The sequence below is a fragment of the Vicugna pacos genome, chromosome 6, assembly GCF_048564905.1.
Source record: "Vicugna pacos chromosome 6, VicPac4, whole genome shotgun sequence".
Taxonomy (NCBI): Eukaryota; Metazoa; Chordata; class Mammalia; order Artiodactyla; family Camelidae; genus Vicugna; species Vicugna pacos.
The window spans coordinates 53,367,922-53,394,582 of record NC_132992.1 but is presented as its reverse complement, the minus strand read 5'-3'; the positions used below and the strand labels follow the sequence as shown (position 1 = coordinate 53,394,582).

Below are 26,661 nucleotides of genomic sequence, written 5' to 3'. Positions count from 1 at the left end.
CCGCGGGGAGGGGTTTCTCACGCCCCGCTCTTGGGTAACTGCGCCGGAGGTCGGAAGGAAGCGGGGCGAGGGATGAGTCACCCGCCTAATTCCTCCTTCCCGGTGCCCTCGCCTCCGCACGCCGGCCCCCTCCCGAGATCGTGCAGCCAGGAGCGAAGATTCCCCTCATCCTCACTAAACCCCCTGCGGCCTGCAGAGGAGAGGAGAAGGACGGGGCGTGTGGCCAATGAGATTTCCCCTCTCCCTACCGCCGTCCAATAGGTCGCTGTTTACAGGCCGGGGCGGGACGAGGGGAGCAGGATGGGGTGGTCTCGGGCTGGCGCGCGGCTCCGCGGTTCGGTGGCTCACAGAGAGAGCGCCTCACAGGGAGTCGGCGCCTAGGCGACGCGGGAAGGCGCCACCGCCACTGCCACTGCCGCCGCTGCTGGCCAAGGTGCTGGACACGACAGGCCTCTCGGCCACCTCGTCACCTCAGGCACCCGTTGCAGCTGCCGCTGCTTCGCTCCCAGCCCGGTCCCCATGGAAGAGATGGAAGAAGAGTTAAAATGCCCCGTATGCGGCTCCTTCTATCGGGAGCCCATCATCCTGCCCTGCTCTCACAATATATGTCAGGCGTGCGCCCGCAACATCCTGGTGCAGACCCCAGAGTCGGAGTCCCCTCAGAGCCGACGGGCCTCGGGCTCCGGGGTCTCTGACTATGACTATCTGGACCTGGACAAGATGAGCCTGTACAGCGAGGCGGACAGCGGCTATGGCTCCTACGGGGGTTTCGCCAGCGCTCCGACTACCCCGTGCCAGAAGTCCCCCAACGGTGTCCGTGTGTTCCCCCCTGCTATGCCGCCACCGCCCACCCACCTGTCACCGGCCTTGGCCCCGGTGCCCCGCAACTCCTGTATCACCTGCCCCCAGTGCCACCGCAGCCTCATCCTGGATGACCGGGGACTTCGCGGCTTCCCCAAGAACCGCGTCCTGGAAGGGGTAATTGACCGCTACCAGCAGAGCAAAGCAGCGGCCCTTAAGTGCCAGCTCTGCGAGAAGGCGCCCAAGGAAGCCACCGTCATGTGCGAACAGTGCGATGTCTTCTACTGTGATCCGTGCCGCCTGCGCTGCCACCCGCCCCGGGGGCCCTTGGCCAAGCACCGCCTGGTGCCCCCGGCCCAGGGCCGCGTGAGCCGGCGGCTGAGCCCGCGCAAGGTCTCCACCTGCACAGACCACGAGCTGGAGAATCACAGCATGTACTGCGTGCAATGCAAGATGCCAGTGTGCTACCAATGCTTGGAGGAGGGCAAACACTCCAGCCACGAAGTCAAAGCTCTGGGGGCCATGTGGAAACTGCACAAGGTGAGTCCTAAGAAAACCCACTCGAACTCCCCGCGCCTCCAGTCATCCGGTTTTGCAGCATTCGTTCCCCTTCTTTTGAGCACAGTGCATCCCAGCCGGGGCGCAGTGCAGGTGCCTCCAATATCTGCTTCCCCCGTCTGGTGCATTGCAGGAAGCGCAGGGGGACCTTAAACGGTGCACAGGGGAGTTGAACATCTCCAGAGAGTTGTTGCGAGGATGCGTAGAGCGGGTCTCGCCTGGGTGTCGCCTGGCGCAGGGCTCCCCCTACCCGCCGCGGATGTGCAGCTCTAGGCCGCCACCAGCGTGCGGTAAAGCAATGCATGACTGGGAGGACCCGCGGCAGTGCTCAGGGCCGCCTGGGACACTCCGGGCAGGTTGTAAGGCTCCGGCCGCGGTCCCCTAGGAGGAGGTGGGGGCGGTTGGGCGGCGCAGACCGCTGGGATTTGGAGCTGCTGGATAGGCTGGAGCTTGGAGTCGCGGCGGGGCGGGGACAACGCCGAGAGCGGAATACAGATGAGTCGGAGCTGGCCCAGACCCTGTGTCCGCGCTGGAAAGGATGCGGGTCTGGGTGCTTTGCGCTCAGGAGGCAAACGTGTCGGGAGTGGGGAGGAGGGGGGAAAAGGGAAACATGTAGTCGCCATGGCAACACGGCCTGAAGGCTGTGGCCCTGACCCTACCGGAGAAGATCTGGACTGGAGCGGCAGGACTGGCGGTTTCAGAGCTGTCGAGGCCCGAAAGCTAGGCAGGTGCATCTTCCCGTCTCCCAGGGGAAACCCCTCCTGCCGATTACCCACACTTATGTTTATCCAGGATTCAACCCTTTTCCCCTGTCAGTAGTTGTCTGTGCAAACTTTGAGACACTTGTTTCCAAATTTCCTTCTGATCTCTTTTGACGGTGCCTCTGCCAAAGCTAGCTTCAGGAACAGTGCCTTTAACAACATGTTAAGTCATGCCACTCCTCTGTTCAAAATGCTCCAATTGACCCCCACTTTTCTTAGATGGTCCTTAAGATGGTCTACCAGGACCTTACATGACCCATTCCCCTTTGGCCTCATGAACCTCGTTTCCTCCCATTACCTCTGCTTCAGCCACAATGCCTCTCTTGCCGTTCCTCAACCAACACCAGGCCCCTTCTGGTCCCAGGGCCTTTGCATTTGATGCTCCTTCAGGCTGAGACCAATAACCTATATCTGAATCGTTTAATCTCTCGTCTTCTTCAGATCATTGCTCAGATGTCACCCTTACAGTGAGACCTTTCTGATCCTCTTAGTTCCCTCCCTGCTTTTTCTTATCACTGACTGGCATGCTATATATTTTAATTGTCATGTTACTTTCGTATTTATATATTACTCAACCAACACACTTACATGAAAATAAACTTAATGAGGAAAATCTTTATAATGCTATTGCCCACACTGCTTAGAAGAAAGGAAACTACTCTTGAGAAGATGTACATGAATTTGACTTCCACTTTTTAATAATCCACTTAATTGGAGGTGCAAAGCACAGGGCAGGGGTTCAGGACTATCACAGGGAGGTTTTCTTCACATCATTGAGTTGCAAGCCCAAGGATGAGGTGGGGTGGTAGACGTGGTGTTCAGGCCTCAGCTGTGCCTCTCTCACAGTTTCCCAGCATTCCTTGGAGACTAGACAGGCTAGCCTTTGAGAGAGGCCCTGGGGTTAAGGCTGAAACATTGATATTTTATTTACAGCAAGAAAAAATAAAACATCACCATTTTCAGTAATGGGGGAGCTCTAACGTTTAATTTTAATATTAATTGAACATGATCTATGTTTATAGTCATTTGTGTTCTCGCATATAACCTATTAAACCACATTAGTACTGATGGAGACAAGTCAGCACAAATTTGAATCCCCTAGGCACATGCCCCTAATTTTCAAATGCTTTAATTGAAAAATTTTTAATGATACTTAATTTTGAACTTTTTCAAAACTTTTTAGTTCATGGCCAATTTTTTCTTCATAAATGATTTCACTCTTAAACTGCTAACTATAGCCTATGTTAAATGCCCTACAAAACTATCCTTGGAACTAAGAAATTAATCACCCTGTCTGGAAAAAAAACTTAGAGGCACACTCTAATTGCAGTGGTCAAACCACAGCATTACTTTTCTGTGAAGAAGAACCTATACTTCATCCATTAAGACCAAAGGCAACTTTTAAATCTCTGTCAAGCCCTGTGCAGATTTGCAATGTTAAACCATTTGTTTTATTGGTAATGGACGTTGTGAGTAGGTAGTGTGTTATGGATAGGGTTGCTGTCTGCTAAAAAAGATTTAAAGCCCTTGAGACATGACATAAGTAGGCTAGGAAGGGACTATTGGTTCATTTTTTGAAAAGGCCATTTCTTCTCTGATCTTTGGGCACATTTTTTCAAAATAGTAAATAGTCATAATTTTGTCCAGTCAATATCTAGATTATTAAACTGCCAAGAAATAATAAGGCGGAAGGATGACAGATTTTAACATTCATTTATCTGTTAGAAGAACAACAAACATTACTCCCCGACCTTCTCTCCTTCATAAGGTAATGTGTTAACATTCAATTTTTTTATATAATCTATTTATCTTCCATCCTCATAAAAAGCTCATGAGCCGGAATTTCTATGCCCTTCAAAACACAGGACAGCAAAGAATTACACTAAGTAGTTCTCCTAAATTTGGGCAGTTAGTTATTAACACCAGTTATCACTAGACCTGAAAGTTTTCGTTAATATTTAGTCATTTCTAGTGATAAGGAAGACCCTGTGAATAAATGTTTCCCTCAGGCACTAAGTCATCGATCTTACACATTCAAGGCAAAGTGGCTGAAGTTTATCTTTTAAGTGGTTTTAAAAACAACTGGTTGAAATTCATTAGTTGTCAATTGACCAAATTAAAATACCTTTCAGATATATGTGGCCTTCAAAGTCCATGAAAAACAATAATGCAGGAAGTTGTCTTATAAGACAGATAGCTGGTAACACTTTTTATTTAGTATCAGCACTTGTTCTGTTCCTTAATTGAACTTAGGTTGGTATAAAAAATTGCTCAACACACCAAAAAAAGATTCTGTAGACACTTTCATATAAGCAATTGGAATCATTATTATGACTTTGTAGTTTTAGTAATTCATATTTCTAACTCTAACATTATCCTTGAATTCCTGGTATTTTATCAACCACTGAATCAGTAATATATTTGTAACCATTCCTTTGTGTTTGTACTGTTGAGCAAGAATTTTCTTTTATCTTTCTACCCTAAACACTGGCTATTCATTGTGAATCTTATCTCAAATGTTAATTTCTCTTACCTTCTTTTTTTAAAACAAAGATTTGCAATTTAAACGTTTTAAAATAAATCATCAGTTATTATGCTTTCATCGTCAAAGTATTATGGGAAAAATTTCCATAATTTTTTAACTGCTTTGTAGTATGGTGGCATCTCATCAAACATTTGTGTAGCAAAAATGTTATTTAATATAACTAAAGTGGTGTTCAGAATATATATTATATATGTGTATATATACACACACATATATATATACACGTATATATATGTATATATCAGCAGTAAACACAATATAATCTAGATATTCCTGTGGTAATTGTAAGGGGTAACATATGTTCATGTTTTGTAAAATTTTTAAAAAGTTTACTTCTAGTGTAATTAGACATTCTGTGTGCAATGTAAACATTCTTACAGGTATTAAGGAGAATGTTACAGAGAAATGAATTGTTGCCCTTTGTACTGAGACAAGATAGAAAGAGCTATATTACAGGAGATCTGGGTTCTTGATCTGATGCCACCACTTATTACTTTAACTTTAAGTAAATCTCATAACCTTTCTGTGCTTCCTACTCACAGGACATAAGGTAGTTAAAACTATATTTGGGAAATATTTTGAAATAATTTGAAAAAAATAACTTAAGTGTTTATAACTTACTAATTTCAGTTTGGCAAAATAGAAAGTTTTTGCATAAAACAGAAGTTATTATCATACTAATCAATAGTTACTGCGTAAAAAAAAATCTCATCCCCCAGCTTGGGATACTTTGCTTGCTCCTTTCAGAGCACGGGGTGTAGTACAAAGGCTACTCTTGACAGTGGCCTAAAAGAATGAGCCATATCCTCATGGATCCTCAGAGAATAGTCAGTTGAATTAAGCTCAAGGAACAGAACACTACACCTTTGTATATTAAACAAAGGTATTTTGTTTTTCAATAATAAAGCTAAAATGATAACTGGTATGACTTTTTTCTAATGCTCTAATGAAGTTATTATTATCACTGAGAAGTAGTAGAAATTGTTCCTTCTGTATATACCATTAAAAGATGCTATGAAGTGTAATTTCAGATCAAATCAATTTTCATAAAGTATGAGAAAATTGTCACAGCTATCTGTCATTGATTAATAAGAATAATGCACAAGGAAAAATTACCCTAACCATGAATATAATACATTGCACTTCTCTCACCTAAACACCTTCCAAAGTGTGTGTATGCATATAACTTAACCCTGGCACAGAGGAGACTAGAACCTATTATATCGTAGATGTTTAAGAACAAAATAATTCTAAATAATATAGTTTTTAATCAGTTTTGTCAGGGATTGTTGGTTGTAAGAAACAGAAACCCACGTAGGGGATCTCAGAGGACTTCATGTGAAATAAAATCAACTCACAAGGAGAAGACAACCTGAAAACTAGAGATTAAGTTCACTCTCTGTGTATCAGTCAGCTTGGACTAAGTTATGCTGCAATAACAAACAATTTCCAAGTCTCAGTGAATTACAACAACAGCACATAATTTCTTCCTCCCACTAATGACCACTGAGAGTTGGCTGCGGCACTTCTCCACATCCTTCTTATTCTTCAACTTAGGCTGAAAGAACATATTTGGAATATGCCAAAGTTATTGTAGAGAGACAGGAGCAAAGCAGAACCACTCAATGGTACTTACAGTTTCCCCTCAGACATGCTATGTCACTTCTGCTTACATGCCATTGGCTGAAACAAGTCATGTGGCCAAGACTGACATCGGTGCTGCATGAAATCCACTCTTCCAACAGAGAGAGGCACCAGGGAAGGTCCTTTCAGAGTGGGACAGAGAATATTTTGAACACATCATGCAATCAGGCACATGTCTAACTCTCTCATGCCACTTCTCTTTCTCTGGATGGGCTCCCTTGGCCTGCACAAGGCCCAACATGACTCCTCTAGCCCCAGTACAGCATGGCTTTTCAGTTCAAGTGTTCACTCTCATCTAACTAGTGTCTCCGTGTCTCTTAGGCCACATTTTCATGTTTAGAGAAAACATTGGCTTTGATTGGCTCCGATTGATTCAGGAGTTTACAGATGACCATCTGGGTCACAGGCCCACCCCTCTGGTGAGGTGGCTGCAGAAGACTAGGGCCAGGCAAGTGAGGCACCTTGGGTGAAAAACATCAAGGGGCACCAAAAACTCAGTAATCAGGACAAAAAACCTTGTGAGGCAGTATCTTGGAAAATAAAGATGAATGCAAAAAATCCATAATGAGCAAAATATCAACATTTTAAATAAAGACAAGATCAGTAGCAGTGCCAAGCGGGGCCATACTAGAGCCTGAGTCAAAAGGGGAAATCAGTAATATTGATCCTGTCTTTGTTTAAGTTTTTGATCTTTTTGTTCATTGTGGATTTATTCTGGCATTCATTTTTATTTTTTAATTAAATTTTAATATTTTATTGCATTAAAATATTATTTATGTTTATTACTAAGGTTTTTGGCACCCCTTTAATTTCTGCTCCAAAGAGGGTGCCTCACTCTCCTCACCCTAGTGCTGGCCCTGACAGACAGACACTTGATACAAACCTGGCTCCTCGTATCACTGTTCAGCAGGAGGAGAGCCCAGGGCAGAATGCCTCTGTGAGCAGTAGGGGCAGGGAGGCACTGACCAGCACCTCTTGTACAATCTAAGAGGAAGCCATCCTGAGTGCAGAAGAAAGTCCTTTTGCTTTACCTGGATCTTCTGCATTTTAACTGCAGCACTAATTTGTTGAGCGGCTTCAAAAGTGAAACAACAGAGTTGATGATGAAGAAGTCAGACAGTGTAGAGGACACTGACAGCTGAAGCTCAGTGCTTCCTCTCCCCAATAATGCTCCACTATCAAGCAGTTTGTGGGGCTGGCCACCTAACAGCAAAGTGGTCCCTCAGGTTGCTTGTGTATGAGTGGAGGAAGGAGGACAGAAGGTGCCAAAACATGATATTGCACTAACTTTGGGTACCTCTTTTAAAGTATGTGATTGGGTTGGGCATGGAGAGAAAGAAAACCATATAGTTTCACTTCAGTAATTTCATCTATTTGTTAGAAGAAAGAAGAGCTAGAGTAACCATGAAGTTTAGTGTTGTTGTTTTTTTTTTTAATGTTTTGGTTTCTGTACTCTTCTTACTTAGTTAAGTGCTTCTTCTCTCACCACCACATACCTGCCTCTGCCCAGTCCATGTGGTTCTGCTGGGGCTGCCAACCCAGTGCTCTGCCTTCCCTGTCCAAGTTGGGGTGGGAACACGTGATATAGGCCTGGCCAATCACCACACCTCTCCCTCTGGCCAATGTGATTAATTCAGAGGATGAGCACGTGACACAAGCCAATCCAATCAGAGTCCTTCTCTGAGGGTTTTAGATACTGAGTCAGGGACAGAAGAGGCTTGCGTTCTTCTGGGCTTGTTGCAGCTAGAATAAAAGCCAGGAGCTGTCTGTGTCCATGCCTCTTCCTCCTCCTCCTCCATTAGAAGAACGTAAGGCAACCCACAGAGATACAGAGCTAAGAAGAGGAGAATTCTGAGAATGCTGTTTGAGCCCCTGAAACCCTTCATGACTGAGGCCAGCTCCCCACTCCTGCCTTTCCAGCTATGTGAGTCAACAAACTTCCCGCCTCCTTTTTCACTTCAGCTAGCTTATGTTGGTTTTCTGTCCTGACTTATAAAAGCATCTGATTTAACACATATGAACTTTTGTTATTGAAGGTACTAATTCTTATTAATTCTAAGTATTGTCTCTATAGTACTATACTTAGAAGACTGCATTCTGATGCTATAAATACAAAAAGAGCAGTTTTGATTCAATGAAGCAGAAATTATACAATATTTAATTTAACACTACCTATTCATTTACCACTGTGTAACCTTTACTAGCTTATTGGCTAGTTTCCTCTATTCTTATCTAGAGATTGCTTACAAAGAAGCCTAAGGGAATTTTTTTTTTACCAACTCTAAATTACTTGGCATATACAGTGATGTTATGTTTAAGGCCAATAGGTTGGACAAGGTGCTTGTGAAATCAAATTTCTGCCAACTTTCCAACTTGCCTGCCTCCCCACCAGCCTGCTCCCTATCCACCAGCCCTGCCCTCTACCATTTTCTTGACTAGACTAGACCTTCCAGTCACCCGACTTAGCTTGCCAAGCCCAGCCCACCAGCCTCCACAGCCTTGCCCAAGGCCAGCCTGCCAGCCGGAGCCTGCGTGCTGCTCCTGCTCCCCGCTCCAGCAGGGTCCCTCCTGCACCAGCAGCACCCCCACCCCAGCTGGGTTTCACTACAGATACTTTTTTTCCTTAACTGTAGAAAAGTTTTCTTCATTTTAGCTGATTCATTTTAAGCTTAAAGAGCAAGAAAACTTGCCTTGAATTTCTAGTCGTGAGTAAAGAAACATCACTGACTTTTCTGTCCTCAATACACCTGTCTCCAGAGACCTGTCTGCACCACAGTTTTGATTCCCTCTTGTACCTAAATGTCTGAAACAGATCCAGTCATTTCAGTCCCCTTCCCTTTCACAGCATGGTCCCAAACTCTGTCCTAGCTTCTATCCACTCTCCCTCCATTGCTCCCATCTCTGTGTTCTCACACTGAACATCCTCCCACTATATTAAAATTACATATTTTAGAATCTTCCACTGGACCCTAGTAACTCAAAGTCATAGACTGTTTCTTGTATGTCTCTATTTCCCCCATTTCTGCACTTAGAAGATGTTTTAAAAGGTTTGTTTAGAAACAGACTCACAGACATAGAAAACAAACTATGGTTACCAGGGGAGAAGGGGTTGGGAAGGAATAAACTGGGAGTTCGAGATTTGCAGATATTGACTAATATATATAAGATGGATAAACAAGTTTATACTGTATAGCACAAGGAACTATATTCAATATCTTGTAGTAGCTTACAGTAAAAAAGAGTATGAAAATGAATATATGTATAGTCATGTATGACTGAAGCATTGTGCTGTACACCAGAAGTTGACACAACATTGTAAACTGATTATACCTCAATAACAAAAACTGAAAACCAACCAACAAACAAAAAGATTTGTTTACTGAAAAAGAGACTCAGTGAGAAGATGATTAAGAATTAGTAACATATCCCATTATTTTAAGTTTCTTATATGAGCCTGACAGTAATAATTAAATTCGAAAACCTGTATTTCATGCTTTTTGTTAAAAACATTTCTGAGCACTCACTCTGTGCTAGATACTGTACTAAGTCCTTCCTAGGCACTTTCTTATTTAATCCTCAGAATCCACACATCTTCCTATGAGAAAACCAGGGCACAGAAAGGTTATAAAGTTGTACCGGTTGTAAGTGGTAGAGCCTGGCTTTGAATCCAGGCTGTATGACTCCAGATTTCCTATGTGGAACTGCTGTTCTGTCCTACCTTCTGATAATCACAGGAAATACATGACCTGCAGAGCACGGTTTTATGGTCTTATGCGTTATAATGACATAACAAATAAATGAGATCTTTTAGTTCTCATGTATGAAAATTACTGGGAAATTAAAAGCCATTTGTCTCCTAAGTTTCCTTGTGACAAAATAAATTTAAAGAGGAAAATGCAAGATGGAGGGAAAGGGTCAGATAAGTATGTTGAGGATTCCATAGACCAGATCAGTGAAGTGTACTAGGCTGACCAGATCACCTCTGCCTCCTTGTCAGAACCAAGCAAGGGACAGATAGGCAGTAGGGTTCTATCAGCTTAGCCATGGATTCATTGTCTCTCTCCCAACAAAATAGTCATCTTAAAATTTACAGACAGAAATGATACAAAAGACTAAGTAGATTTGGGGGAACATTTTAAGTATCTTTATTTCTATAGATCTAAGACATTTATAAGTCTATCCTGGAAAACATAAAAATATGTTCAAATCTGTAAGTGGGTATTAACTCTATGTTTATTTCAGTTTTTTCTTGTGTCCTTTGCTGAGATGGTTGAAAAAATTAAATGTATATTCCTGTTCAATAAAAGACTTGACCTGCCTTTTACCCAAAATATAAAAAGAAATATATGGCCTGGAAAAGCCTATTGTTTAAGAATGGATTAAAGCACAGCCAAATAAAATTGTTTTCCATAAGCCTTGTACAGAACCAGAACTGTGTGTTTTATAATAATATAGTTCTGGTCAAAGAAGAAACTATTCCTTAAATAATTACCTTTTGAATTAGAAAGCTGAACATTGTCCTTTAGTTCAATAGCCTAAGGGAATAGCCACTTTCTGTCATTAGCCAGTACACATAAACGGTTAATCCTCTTCTACTGCTGATTTATTCATGTGAAGCTGACTTTCCGGCCAGATAGCATCAATTCGGCTTTATTGAGATTTTCTTTCATCCTCTCTTTACTCTTACTTTGCTTGCATTTTGCATTTTAAGAAGCAACTGACACCAAACACTTATCACTCTCTCCCATGCTCCAGGAAAAGCCTGCGAGAGGACCTTGCTGCTCTGATCTCTGCTGTGCATTAGTCTAAGACATTATCTAGTCTCTGAACAAAGCCAGTTGCAGAGAGAAGTGAATCTCAATACAGGGGATTCTAACTAAGGCAGGTCTTCATAACAGGCCTTTTGATTTTGTAGGGAACAAATGCCTGAAGGTCAAGTATACACAGATTCAGTTGTAATTATAACTGACCCAAAGCCAAAGGGAAATGACTCTATAACATAATCTACCATTTTTGATCACCTGTACTTTAATTTCTTTGCATCAGTGCAAGTAATCAACAGCTGATTTTGCTAGCAGATTTTGTAGTCTGTTACACCGTGCTACTGGTGATATTTATGCCATCACCCAGACACACCAATTTATGAACTTGATAAAGTGGTGTCACTTATTCTATGCCACCCCCCACCTATCTATGAAATGTTATCCCAAGAGCATTAGTCACGTAAAATCAAATGTAGAATTGGACTTCCATCCAATCTAATAAATCTTACATGGCACAGATAAATCCATGGTGTTTTTAACAAGCAGTTGTTATTGATTTTACTGCCCATCAATCATCTGGTCAAGTCCTAGCAAGAAAATATGATGAACAGCTTTCAGCACTCAGTCAATGCAGTATGAAGAAGCTTGATGTTTACATTCAACTCATGTTTTCTGGCTAACTTCTGCCATTATGGAAGCAAATCTGCCACTGGTGGAACTAAAATATTATTCAGAATTAAATCAAATTGTCTCTACATCTTGCTTTGAGGAACAAGATATATGGAATATAGACGCTTCTATGAGCACTGAATTTCCAGGCTGGCTTCAACAAGCATGATAAGCAAGTTGTACGGTGTAACTACCATTCTCTTTCTGTTCAAAAATAGCACCTTCTCCCCTGAACTAGGAAGGATTGCTCTGGTCACTGCATATAGAGATTTTTGTGGAAGAGTTTGAATTGATAGTAAGGTCCTGTTATGTAGGCACAAAACATACTACTAAATATTGGTATTAATTGTCAAATCAACACAAACATTTTATACTAATTTTTAAAATACCATCAAGCCAAAGAGAAAATTAATGCTTCTGGCAGTGAGAATATCTTTGATTCTTATTTTCCAAATAAGCTACATTATCTTACATTCTTACCAGCAATGTATGAGGGTTCCAATTTCTCCATATCCTCACCAACACTTATTATTGTCTGGCTTTTTGACTAGAGCCATCCTAGCTGATGTGAAGGGGTGTCTCATTGTGGTTTTAATTTGTAACTACCTAATGACTAGTGCTGTTGAACATCTTTCCATATGTATATTGGCTATCTTTATATCTCTTTTAAAGAAATGTCTATTCAGAGCCTTTACCCATTTTTAAATTGGGTTGCTTCTCTTTCATCATTGAGTTGTAAGAGTTCTTTATATATTCTAATCTTGTTCAATTTTTTAACGAAAGGGACATAGATGTGAGCCCTTCATCTCTCAGACACACAGAAAATAAAAAACAGACACAGAGCTGAATGTGAGAAAAATTTTGTCAGGACTGGCCCACCAGAACCTACTGCTACTTCCTGGCCCAGTTACCTCTATCAGCCAGTTCTGAGGCAGAGCTTGGTTAAGCCCTACCAGGACTGGCCTATGACAAATATGTAACATGGGAAAATCCAAAAGCAGGAGGAGGAAATAATTTAGTTATCAAAGTCCCCAAATATGATGGCTGTGCCTCCTCCTTACCTCAAGTTCCACTTCTCCTGACTTTGATAGTAGAGTTCACTTCAGTGCAATATTATAAAGTTCCTCATGGTGCTGTGCTTTCTGTTACTTGCGGCTTACCGTTGTGGTATTCAAAAAAGTAACCTCAGGGTGTTAGAGTGGTGCGTCCTTCCCCAATATTTGAGTCATAAACTGATAGTACTGGGATACTGGGTATTTGAGATCATTTGCTCAACTCCCTCAAAAGTCAGAGAAATAAATCCCAGAAGACTTCAGTAAATTACCAAAATCATATAGTATGTGTTATCAAAAAAAAAACCCTTTGATTTCTTAGAACTTATATTAAGAATTCTGAACATCCACGGACCTGTTTTTAGTTGCTTCTGTGTGTGTGTGCGCGCACGTGCATGTGTGTGAAGCTCAACTGAAACACTTATTCTCTCTTTTGGAGGCTCCCTTGTGCCCCTGGACAACCATAATCTTAGGGTTTTCCCCCATATTCTGTGACTGCAACTATCAAAGTTTACCTTGTTGTTCTCTCTTTAAGGGCAAGTTATGTATGTCTATACTATTGAATAATGTTCCTTCTTTATAGACAAGATATTCTTTTTTTTAACATTGGCCTTCAGTAGACAGTGCCTTTGCTCAAACTTTCAATCTAGTGGTAGGAGTTTCAGCATAAAGGCTGGAAAAGGAAGAATGTGTAAACAACAGGCTTTCCTTTGTCCCTCACGCAGAGAGAAGTGCTGCATTGCAGCATGGCTGTCCCTTGATTGGCTCCCGCCTTAGCCAAGTGCTCAGAAGGAGTTGAAATGAAGCAAAAGAGTCTTCTGTTTCTCCTCTCCCACTTCTGCTACACTAGTTCCCAGCTCTGTTGGCACCGTACTACTGCCAGCCCTCTCTACTCCTCTCCTCCCCTCCCGCTGTGAATCTCCTGGTTTCTGCCTACCTGTCTGCTAACCTAGCTGTGGCTCCAGGGTATGCTTTCCTTCCTGGTCATCTCCATGGCTTGCTCTGACCACTGTGGGTCCAGTCTGCTTTTCCAGCCCCAGACCCTTGACTAGCAAGGGTCTCTCTGGGTGTCTCTCTGCCCAGCCCATCCAGCTTGTGCAGCTTCAGCCTCCAACCTGACACTGGCTTTCCCAGTCTGGCTCCCTTCCCAGCAAAGGTCCCAGTACTGACAGCTCCTCAGCTCATACCGGTGGGCAGCAGCTTCAGAGCTGGCACTGATTCCAGCAATAGATTACTGTAATGTACTTGGCTGATCACCTGTAATGTAAAAATAAGCTTACAACATATACATCTGGGTTGTATAAAAATGAACTCACATGACACTTTTCCTTTGAAACATGCCATAAAGTGATTTAACTAAATACAAACACAGACTCCATTGACATAGAGCCAGCCACTACTGAAATGAAATATGGCAGATATTTAGTGGAACCTGGAAGCTCTGTTTACGTTGAAGGTAGAAAGTAAAGAATAATTTATAAATTTCATCTGCAAAACTGGAAAGCAATGAATTAGTAGACAGAAGATTATTACCCAGTTTGGAGGCTGGCCCAAAACTGGTCAATTATTCTCTTCTGAGTGGAGCCAAATAGTTCAATTATATTATAGTTTGACTCCTTTAGGTATTCTATTTACTTTTGTGAGAATAAAGTCATCAATTTACTATTTATATTATTTAATTTGCATGTTATGAAGGCTTTTGGGTGATGGTCAATTATTAAGTTTTCTAAAACCTGTAGATACAAAAGGTTATTATTGTGAGATATAGCCATCAAAAAAAAACAGTGTTTTTAGAGAAATTCTTTCGTTAGTATATCTGAAGGGGTTGGTACAAAATTTGCATAAATATTAGATATGAAAATCAATTTCATGTAGTATTTGTTCATATCTCATGGTTTTCTTCAGGGATTAAATCATATTTATCAGTGGTCTACCAAACCCTCTATGTTCCTTCATGTCCTACTGTTCTTTTATCGCCCCAGCCATGTTAAGGAATTTAGATGATCAGTGTTCAGAGCTTCATCCTCAATGTAACTTCCCTGAGGCCCAATGTAGACTGAGTCAGGGCCTTACTGTTGATGAATCAAGTTCAGGGTACTGATGGTGTAGCATGAGGCCACTGGCTCTTTAGCCACCACTGAGCTCCAGGTATATTCAGTTGCTCAGCTGGGGAAATTCATACAATGAGGGAGATTTCCAGTTTGATCAGATAAGCACCTTTATATGCCCAGAAAGAGGACTGGATAATGGTTACACAGATAATGGTGTGTAACCATTTTAATTCCCAAGCACCTCTGAGAAGAACTTGTTCTTGTAATGTATTAAAACCAAGGTCATGTGTGATTACTGAGCTTCTAAATGTGGCTACTCCAAATGGAGATGTTTTGTTGATAGAAAATACACACTGGATTTTGAAGACCTGGAATAAAAAATGAGAGAATGTAAAATGTCTCATCAAGAATTTTAAAATATTGAAATTATAATTTTTTGGATATGTTAGATTGAAATGATATTTTAGATATATTGGGTTAACTAAAACATATTATTGAAATTAGTTTTAACTGTTTCTTTTTTACTTTTTAAAATGTAGCTACCACAATGTTTAAAAGTAACGTGTATGGCTTACATTGTATTTCTGTTGAACAGTGTTGGCCTAGAACACAGTAAACTCTCAGTGAATGTCAAAAAAAAAAAAAAAACAAAGTCATGGAACAGCTGTTGCTAGAACAGGATTTGCTGTGTGAACTGTGCTACGAGATGTGATTTCATATCAGTGCCTTTTCCACCATGAACGATTTCTTTGATTTAACAGTGGTCATCATTAGAATTGAGCCAGGAGAGCTTCATGCATGTTGAAGCTGAGGCTGAGGGCCAGGACTTAAGTCTGAAGCTCATGATCACCATACCTCAAACCTTGAAATACCCTATCGAAGACACCATGTCACCTCCAAGAAACATGAGACTCCTTACACCTCACTCCTAAAAGCAGTTGATCATGTATGTCATTGTGAAGTTGCCACATCAATGCCTTGTTGGCTGACAGCAAATCATGACAAGCATTTTAACACTATATGTAAGCTAGAAGAATCTGAAATGCACAGCAGGAATTCAGGAAACAGACAATAAAACAATCAGGAGAAACAGGAAATAGAATGAGCATGGCAGAATGTAAAAACTAGTGTCTGGTTAAGCCCTTTTATAGCAAACGCTAAAATGAGAGTTCAGGCCAAAAGACTAGAGCCCAGCTGAAGAAGCCTTTTCAGATAATGCTATGGTGGAACTGCCTACACGGTATTGAGCAGCTTACTGGTATAGCGCCAGCAAAGCTGAGTTCTGTTCCTTCATCTGCTCTTATTCAGGCAACACAATGGAGGGGTTAACAACATGGGCCTTGAAGCAGACAACCTGGGTTTAAACCCTAGATTTTCTACCATTTATCTGTGTGAATTTGGGTAAGTTACTTGACTTCTCTGTGCCTTGCTTTTCTTATCTGTAAAATGGAGATAGTAATCAAAGCAATCTCCAAGGATTGTCGTGAGGATGAAAGGAATGGTAGATACAAAGCCCTTGGAACAGAGCCTTGTCAGAATATGTGATGATTAATGTGAGCAATTGTTACCTGTTAAATAGGATAGGAAATAATATTGTTATATATGTATATGTCTTATTTTAAGAAACTGCCTCACCGAGTTGGAGGCTGAGAAGTCCCATGATCTGCCGTCTGTAAGCTGGAGACACAAACAAGCTGGCAGTGTAGTTCACTCTGAGTCTGAAGGCCTTAGAACCAGGGAAGTTGATGGTATAATTCCTAATCTGAGGGCAGGAGAACAGTGCCCCGGCTCAACAGTCAGTAACAGAGAGCACATTCTCCCTTCCTCCACCTTTATGTTCTGTTCAGGCCCCCAGTGGGTTGGATGATGCCTGCTCACACTGGGAAGGGCAGTCTGCTTTACCCAGTCTACCAGTCCACATGCTAATCTCATCCTGAAACATCCTCGCAGACACTCCCAGAAATAATGTGTAGCCAAACGTCTGTGATCCAGTCAAGTTGACACATGAAATTAACCATCACATTGGGTTAGTCAGAAGCAGGACAGGAGCCATGAGAAATTCAGATAGATCCAACCCCTTCCCCAAAGGCTTGAGAGTTTGGACAGTCCAGCCATCCACTTTACCATTTGCTCTTCCTCAGTGGTGGCTCTAAGGCTTCCTAACTCTCACTCACCTCTGGGTGTTTGAGGAAATTCAATCCATGACTTCAAAGAGAACAGCAAAAATGGAAAAAAGACTGACAGGCAGCAAGCCGCTAAGGAGTGCTTCCAAAATGCAGCTCCAAGTGGGCTTGCTTGTATTCCTGCAGACTTCTTGTAAACAAGATCATATTGTAAATGTACCAAAAACATTTCCTAGAAAGAAATCTTTGGTATATATTTTTCAAATGTAAATATCTGTGGTAAATCTACATTGCCTAGATTCCAGGACACCAACAAGTAAATAAAAGGCTTTAAATTCTTTTTCTAGAAAAAAATAATGAACAAGAAAAAGAATTCTTGAAAGAATTATAAGGTACATCTCAATTTCAGAAACATTAGCATGGGGTAAGGGTCGGGGAGAGGGTCCATCAGGAATTTAGGAAAGTGGAGGCCAAGTATAATAGAAAAAGCAGGAGACGCAGAGTTAGAGGCCCCTGTTCTGATCCTGTGTCTATCTCTCGGGCAACCCACTTGACTCCTCTGAACCTCCAGCTTCTTATGTATAGAATAAAGATGTAAAATTAGATGAGAGCTAGGGTCCCCGTCAGTGCCAAATTTAATTGGGATCTGGATTTATTGATGTTTCTCTGGCTCAGTTCCTGACAAGAGTTTCCTGTATAAAACTGTCTGCAGCCTGCTGCTTGTGCCTTTGTAAAGAGACTTCAATTTTCCTACTGTTTCAAGTTTCTCAGCTGGGGCTTCAACATTTGGGAATCAAAAGATGGACTGGGTAACTGTAGCATCTTCCGTTCCCCTCATATTACCCTGGCCTTGAAGTGCCCCAGGGGCTCCAGAGCCAGGTGAGAGGGAGGCTGCCAGTGCAGGGTGGAATGGGCAGAGGCAGCTCCGCGGGGAGATGGGAGCACGTGCTGCCCAGCTTTGACCTCTGCTTCTCTATCCTGGCTGGGACAACCGACTGGTGGACCTGTAATGACCCTTGTCTACAGATGACACTCATTGTCACTTCCTTGCAGAGAAAGAAAAGGGCAGGGTGGAGGGCGGCAGCCAAAAAGGAATAAAAAAGCCGCTTTTGACTACTTACTTCCTAAAGCGAGAAGTAAGATTTGACTGAGAGAAATAAAAGGTGGGAACAAAATGGATAAATAAGCTTTTGCCTTCTCACTTCCCCATCATGGTGATTTTGAAGATTGAGTCTTTTTTTTTTTTAATTCTTCAAGTTATAAGTTTTTTTAAACTTTTTTTATTGAGTTATAGTCATTTTATAATGTGTCAAATTCCAGTGTAGAGCACAATTTTTCAGTTATAATGAATATACATACATTCATTGTCACATTCTCTTTCACTGTGAGCCACCAGAAGATCCTGTATATATTTCCCTGTGCTACACAGTACAATCTTGTTTATCTTTTCTACATTTTGAAATCCCAGTCTGTCCCTTCCCAACCCCCTGTCCCCCTGGAAACCACAAGCTTGTATTCCATGTCTATGAGTCTGTTTCTGTTTTGTATTTATGTTTTTTGTTTGTTTGTTTTAGATTCCACATATAAGTGATCTCATATGGTATTTTTCTTTCTCTTTCTGGCTTACTTCACTTAGAATGACATTCTCCAGAAACATCCATGTTGCTGCAAATGGCGTTATGTTGTCAGTTTTCATGATTGAATAGTATTCCATTGTATAAATATACCACATCTTCTTTATCCAGTCATCTGCTGATGGACATTTAGGTTGTCTCCATGTCTTGGCTTTTGTAAATAGCACCGCTATGAACATTGGGGTGCAGGTGTCATTTTGAAGTAGGGTATCCTGAAGATTAAGTCTTGATGTGAACCTGGCCTGGAGTTCCTTATCTCAGGGCGGGAGCCAGTTTGGTGCTGATCTTATAAGTGGAGTCATGTGTGTTCATTTTAGATGCCAAATTGCTTCAATTTCAAGCAATTATTATTTATGCAGAAGAAATTGATACTTGGTTTTTGTTGTGGGGTGGTCATTGCTGTGATTCGGTGACATGCTGTAAAATAATGTAAAGCCCTGATTTGCAGCGTTTGCCATGGCTGACCTCAAGCTACCCTGACATGAAAGCACTGACCTTGGAGTTGGGGAGAGTCAGAACAAGCCAGCTCCAGTACACCACTGCTCATTGTTAGTTATTTTGCTTTAAGTCAGATCAGAGGAAGTGCCAGATTGCAAGTTGTCTAAAATTATTTCTAAAATTATTTAAGCCCACAGCTGCAAAAAAAAAAATTTACAGAAATTTTTAGTGCAGAAATCATGAATGTACAACTCAAAGAATTTCCACAAACTGATCACACCTGTGTAGATAGCACTAAATCAAGAAAACTATCAGCCTCCTGGAAGCCCTCCTTTTGCCCCCTTCCAACCAACAGCCCTACTTGCCCATGCCAAGAGTAACAAGTGTCCTAGCTTCTAACAGCATATGATTTGTGCCTGGTTTTGTATTTCAGCATGCACTCCAGCATGGCTTCTTTTGCTTATCTTTATGACTGTTGGATTCATTCGTATTGTTCCGTGCAGTTTTAAATCACTCATTCTCATTGTTTTGTAGTATTCCATTTTAGGAATATTCCACAATTTATCCATTCTACCATTGGTGGGCATTTGGGCAGTTTGCAGGTTTTGGCTATTATGAGTAGTGCATAAACATTATAGTGCGTGTCTTTGGTGCACACATGTGACTGTTCTACTGTTTTTGCCCTAGGAGGGGACCTGCTGGGTCCTAGGCCTGTATGTGCATAAGCTCAGCATTAGCACGTGCTGCTGTTAATTGTGTTTTCATTTTAGCTTTCCTGGTAGGTATATAGCGGCATGACAGTGTTGTGAGAGCCAGTGGTAGTGAGAACATTTTCATATATTTTCTGGTCATTTTAATATCCTCTTTTATGTGGAGTCAGCTAAGTAATTTGCCCACTCTTCCATTGAGTTGTCTGCCTTTTTATTATTCACTTGTCTTTTAAATTTCTTTCTTTTTCTAAAATTCAAAAATACTAAAAAAAAAAAAATCCTAAATCTGAGTTAAGCTGCTTTTCCTTGTGGGCCAGAGGTACTAATTAGAAAAGATTTGCCACCTCTGCTTTCTCTACGCTGTACATGGCTCTCTATCAAGTCATCAGATTTTGTGCATATTTCATAGTGTCACTTAGCAATATTATAGAGCAATTTAGAGTGAAGGGTTTTTCAAGAGCAAACACTTCGTGCAAAATGCAAATACATTTTGAAAAGAGAACAATTCTTTCTTAAATGAAAGTAAGAGCTATTCAATAGTCCGTAAGAAAAAAATGAGTTGAAACCTCAATAACCTCAAAAAAGTAATTCTGATTTCATATTAAATATGAATTTTTAAAAGTTTCCAGAGGTAAGGCTTCTTTTTCCTTTCTATTATCTCAATAGAAAAACCTTGTTCCTTATCTACAGTCTTTTTTTTAGAACCTTTCCACTAAAAAATTGAATTCTTCCTATGTATTGTGTGAGGCGTCTTATTTTTTAAATCCTTACTTAGATATGAGAGTGCAATCTATTAATCCATTACTGATTCTGTGGCAAGAATATAGAAAATTATAAAGAATAGTTCACTAACTTCAGAGGTTAGGGTACTTTCCTTGGATGGCTGGATGTGGGTCAGACACTCCAAACAGGTTTTTCAAATGAAAGAGCTATAAAAATCTGGAAACTGGAACAAAACATTTATCTTACAGAATTTATTCCATATTTTCCCCTTAATGAATTATTTGGAACCTGGCTTTTAGGGCCTTGCTAGTAACCAGTATTGTAAAGATGCTACACTGATGGTTAGATATTCCACAGCCCTAGTAGAGGAATATTAAATTCCCTAGTAAAGCTGCGTTTCCCCCCATTCTTTTCATTGTGCCCCCAGTTCTATGTCTTCAATTTGTGGCACACAATCAGAAGTAAATGTTGAAAGACAAGACTACCCCATGGTGTGTATTTAGCAGATGGCCTGTATTTCCTATTATTAATGAAAGCACCTGGGTAAATGCTATGCTTCTGGGCATCCACCATTGCTGTTTCTGTAGAAATTAATTCAAAAGTCCTGTGGTAACCATGGTAACAAGAGGCAACATTGTAGAAGTGGTGTTTAGGGGAAATGAAAAATCTTGCCCTTCCTCTGCTCTCTGATCGTCCGTGGGCCACTGTTTCCCTACTCAGAGGAAAGAACTGATTTCCCAAGAACCATTATGGGTGGTGGGGGATGGAGGGAAGGAGTTTGTGCTAATATTGGGCCGGTCCTAGGCCTGGCCCACTAAGCCTCCATTTCATCAGTTCCTCTTATAAACATATTCTAACCTCCTCTTATAAACATAGAATTTGGAGAACTGTGTAGTCAGTCCACGGGGTCCAAAATCCTTCTTTCCTACTATGATCTCCAAAGAAAAATGCAAATCCTCATGAGAATTCTTACTTGTATGTGGAGAGTTAAGAATCTAATTCTTAAGCTTAAGAATCATCAATATTTTTCTTATTCTTCAAACATCTCATAACAGGTCCCACTGGGATGTTCAGGGCATTTGTCATTCTGATTCAGTGTGATAGAAACACACCACATGCAGGTGAATTGAAGGCATTTAAACACAATAGAAATTTGTTTCTTTTGTAGAAACGTCTGAGCTGAGTGTATCTGTTCTGCTGAAGCAGTCACAAGAATCTAGGCCCCTTCAGTCTTGTTGCCATCGTCCTCACAGTCGAGGATCGGTCACCACCCACCTGCCTGCTCACTACCACAGTGGCCGGAAGTTAGGTCTAGGGCCACACCCAGCTGCAAGAGAGGCTAAGAAATGCAACCTTTATTCTGGTGGAAAGAATTCACATGCAGCTGAATCAGTAACCAGACTAATACACACAGGATCTCATTTAGTCTTACCAACCTACAGCACTGATAGAATACACGAGGCAGAACTAATTCTTCCCATTTGGTGGATGTGAGACTCAGCTACTAGCTCAAGTGCACTTAGATAAGTGATCATGTCTGGACCAGACTCCAGTTTCATCTCTGAGCTCCAGTGCAAGACTATGTCGTGCTGTAATGCCAGGACCCCTTCAGCCCTACCGGGGGAGGTTGAAATGTGCTAGCCTCAGCCCCTAGATTACATGGGACTTGTCTTCATTGTCATTTGTTTTTCAGTCTCTCTCTCTGAGCTCCAGAGCGAGACTATGTCGTGCTGTGATGCCAGGACCCCCTCAGCCCTACCGGGGGAGGTTGAAATGCGTTAGCCTCAGCCCCTAGATTACATGGGACTTGTCTTCATTGTCACTTGTCTTTCAGTCTCTCTACTGATAGGCTATCAGCCATTGCTTCTTGCTGTAATCTGTTTATAGAAATGTTACTTTCAATGAGTCCTAGATTTAGAAACTAAATAATCAAGGTTGTTAGAATTTAATTTAAAATCAGAGTAAATTGTCTTGGAATCAGGGCCCAAATTTCTCTCCTTTAAGTAAATTATCTTTAACTGATCTTTAGTGGATAAATTTGTGGATCAAGTTGGCTCTGCAGACATCTTTTCCACCTATTCTCCTTTTTCACTCAATTCCAGGGAGATGGTTTAGCCACGGACAAATGTTTTGATTTCAAAAGAATATTTTTTAATTTATGAATTTTATAAGCTTGGCCGTTTTTTAGTCAACAAACTATATTAATAGAAGAAAGATGAATAAATTCATATTTAAAGACCATGATTTTGATTTTGCAACAAAAATAAAGCATGATTTTCATATATTCTGAAATTTGCTGATGTGCAATGCTATTCTGCCCATGTATGTCATATTTTCATTGACCATTGACAAGCAGATTTTAAAGATAAAATCTAAAAAAAAATTTAAATATAACAAAGCAGTATTTTAAATTTAATGTATATGTTTTAGCAGATAGAATAATATTGTAAAAGATGGGGAACTCAAGTTTCAATAATATTAATTATGATGACTTCTAGAAAACAAATCCCATCATCTGTAAGAGGAAATTTATAGTAACCTATAATGAAAAAGAATAAGGAAAAATATGTGTATATATGTATTATGAAACATTATGCCATACACCAGAAATTGACACAACATTGTAAACTAACTAGACTTTAATGAAAAAAAGAGGAAATAATGTGACTTGCATTATAACCTTCTTGAAGACAACTAAAAAAATCTGTAAATTTCTTTTGGTTTTTTTGGAAGGCAGAAACATTTTAATTCTATAAAATGAGTAGCACTCCCAGTAATCAGGCTAATATCAGTAATGGAATAATTTATTAGCTCATAGTCATTTGCTGTCAAGACCACCCAAGCAATTTGCTTCCACTGAAAGTGTGAGCAGCAATTTCTGTGAAAGGGTGGTGAGGTTTTAGGGTGATGAAATAAGGATCGGAAGACAAAGCACAGCATCAGTGACTATGCGGATATATGTCTAAAGTCCCATACTGGCTACGTAAAGAGTCTTATCAATAAATGCTCCAAAAAGTAAAAGCCTCCAGAATGATTCTGTTAATAAATGGGAGATGGGTTCATTTATTCATTATTTTATTTGACGGGCTGAAGCTAAGCCAAGCCAGATAAATATTAAGGTACAAAATATTGCCTTAAATCTGTTTCATCTTAATAAATACTTGCTTCTTGATCCCAGAAGCTGGAAACACTGACATTCGGTTTGAAGGAGATAAGAGAAAGGCTTGGGCAAAGTGCATTTTGTATAAGAAGACAGCAAGGATAAAAGAAACAAAGAAAAAGAAAAAACATTGGCCAGAAAAACCAAGATCTTGAACCAGCTACGATTAAGATCCTGGAATTGTGAAACTGGAAGGAAGGATAATGGCATAAGAATAACAAAATAATAATTTTTTTAATGGTTTGCTGAGCTGTTGCTCCAAACCAAGTGCCTCAGTCATCTATTTTGTATTCAGATGTGGCCTCTGATGGATAGCTCGCTGCACACACGTGAGGTGACCTTTCCAACCTGCCTGAAAAATGTTGGACTCATTTGTTTAATGTCAAGGTTTTTACATGAGATTATGAAATCTGGGATCTAGAGTGTGGTATAGTTGGTGCTGAGGATTACTTCATGATGAATTTGTTTATTTTGTTTTATTTTTAGAAATTCAGCTTTGGATTTAGGTAGTACAGTTGCAAGCTATACATTTGTATCAAATGAATGTATTATGTGCTGGACAGAGGGCTAACACAAAGAATTTGATATTTCAAAAATTTTGAAACCAAATAAATACGAATTAACATTTTTCATTCCATTGCATGATAAAGGTTCACTGACTATAAACTAATTTCTGGTCTGGTTTGAAAGGTTTTAATACTCTGGTATATTCTGATTTTTTAGCTAGATCAAGGATGATGAATGCATAGGTGTTATTTTGTCCCATTATAAAGATTTGCTTCTCCATGTCTGTAATAGGAGTGAGCAAAACATCAGAGACATGAAGTGGACTGTTGAGGAGTGAGGTTGGTTTCTGGACATATTTATCTGAATTTATACATCCTAATGAAGATTGTCCCCTATGACAGAGGCGTGCATAATTAAACTTTTCAGGCTTGTCTAAAATTGCCTATTTATGAATAATAATTGAAAGTCTCATGAATTTATATATCTAGTAAAATACAAATATTATAACTTCAAATTTGTACAAGTTATATTCATGGATTCTACGATGTCCATTGTATTAGCTTCCTGTCCCTGCCATAACAAATTACACAAACTTGGTGGTTTGAACCATCACAGATTTATTTAACCTTTTCAATTCTGTGGGTTAGAAGTCCAAGACAGAGAGCTGGGCTAAGATCAGGGTGTCAGCAGGGCTGCATTCTTTTATGGAGGCTCTAGAGGAGAATCTCTTTCCTTGCCTTTTCTAGCTTCTAGAGGTCGCCCACATTTCCTGACTCATAGTCCCTTACTTCATCTTCGAAGCCAGCAATCTTGCTCCTCTCTGATGTTCTTCTGTAATCATATCTCCCTCTGACTCTTCTGCCTCTGTCTTCCAGTTCAAGGACCCCTGTGATTACATTGTGATTACAATCCAAGATAACCTCCTCATCTTCTGATTAGCAACCTCAATTCCATCTGCATATATTCGTGTGTATGAATACCTAACATATCCACGGGTTCTGGGAATCAGGATGTGGACATGTTTTGGGTCCATCATTCTGCCTACCACACACATTTTTTCACATTTTATCATTTCTGCAGTCAGGAGACATCTCGTAAGCAATGTGGTTTAAAAAATTACTTCATATTTTAACTGGCAATGAATTTCTTTCTTATTGGAATATAAAATGATGGTGCTTCTTATGACTGATGGCATTTAGACTTAATGAAATAACTTACGGTAACTTCTAAGTAATAAGCCAAATGAGTACAAATAAGATCCAACCCTTTCTCTTCTGTGTGAGTCAAATCATACTCTCAAAATGATGTCAAAATTATTTCTAGAGAAAGTTTAACTAATTCTGTGATGGTCTCTGGACTTCAATTACTAAATTTTAAGGTAATGAATTTTAGAAATTCAGGTTGACCATTCATCTGTCTTTAGAGATGGCAGCTAATTAAATTTAAAACTTCCTTTATTAAAGATTTTAAGACAGCAGACCCTTGTAGATTCATCCTTGCCCATAAATATTTCCTTTATTTACATTTGATAGTGTTTATCTTTGGGTGATAATTTAGAACACCTCCATCCCTAAAAATACTCATTCTGATAATTTTATAGTTGAGCTTGCATGTCTGAGATTCTCCCAAAGAGTGTGGAGTGTGGACTACAGACTGAGTATTGAATTAACTTTTCTGCATTTACACTGAAGCTTTATCCCCTATTGTCAGTGCACCCGGCGCGTCACTCCGGTCAGTAAGAGCACCCCACCTCCATGAAGATTAAGCTCTTTAAAAGGAAGTACCAGGAAGAAACAGAGGACTTCCCTCAGGACTTTGGGAGGAAACGGGCATTTGACAATTTGACTCATCTTTGGACCCTTAAGAGTCTGATAAATACTGTGAGGATACCTAAAAAAAAAAGCTCATCTTATTATCATTAATAAAACATTTCATAAATATGAAACGAGCACTTTGTGCAAGGTATTTTTCAAGATTCTTCCCAATCTGAGTTGTTGGTTTGTTTACTCTGAAGGTAGTGAAATGACAAGTTCTCTCCATCGATGTCAGGTACACGGTGTGGGGCTTATACGGTGCACCAGTAAAGTGATGTGACCGGCAAATCCTAACTCTCAACCCTTAGAGATTTATAGCCAATGATGTCTATATCTGGAGTCAAAAATGAGGGCCTTAGAGGAATCTGCTTAAGTAATAGAGTCTGAGTGCACAGTGGCAGCAGCTAAACTGCATGTTATAGAATCTTGCAACTCCTGTGTCTACATCAAAACTCCTACTTTGAAATCAAGGCCTTGTATCAGTTGAAGAGTGATGATATGTCAGATAGATGGTGCTGCTTCAGGCAATCAGAATCATTGTTCCCTTCCTATTCAAAATCAAATCCACAGGGATTTAAACATAAATTAAATCCTACTAGCAACAATAGCCAGAATACTAAGAGAAATACTGATGATCAAATTTAATTCCCGGGAGAAGAGGAATCCCAGCAGACACGCAATAGGGGGTAAAATGTTCTGAGAGTCTTT

The 26,661-nt window shown here is 40.5% G+C and overlaps 1 protein-coding gene across 6 annotated transcripts in view; it reads left to right on the top strand.

Annotated features, from left to right (window-relative positions):
• The first annotated feature begins 213 nt into the window (after nt 1–213).
• Nucleotides 214–26,661, top strand: part of TRIM9 (tripartite motif containing 9) — a 104,618-nt gene continuing 78,170 nt past the window's right edge. For all 6 annotated transcript variants that reach the window (XM_072963044.1, XM_072963048.1, XM_072963045.1 and 3 more), the window contains exon 1: nt 214–1,341. In XM_072963044.1, the coding sequence (XP_072819145.1) occupies nt 520–1,341 (822 nt within the window). In that variant the 5' untranslated portion in view covers nt 214–519. The remainder of the gene's footprint in view (nt 1,342–26,661) is intronic.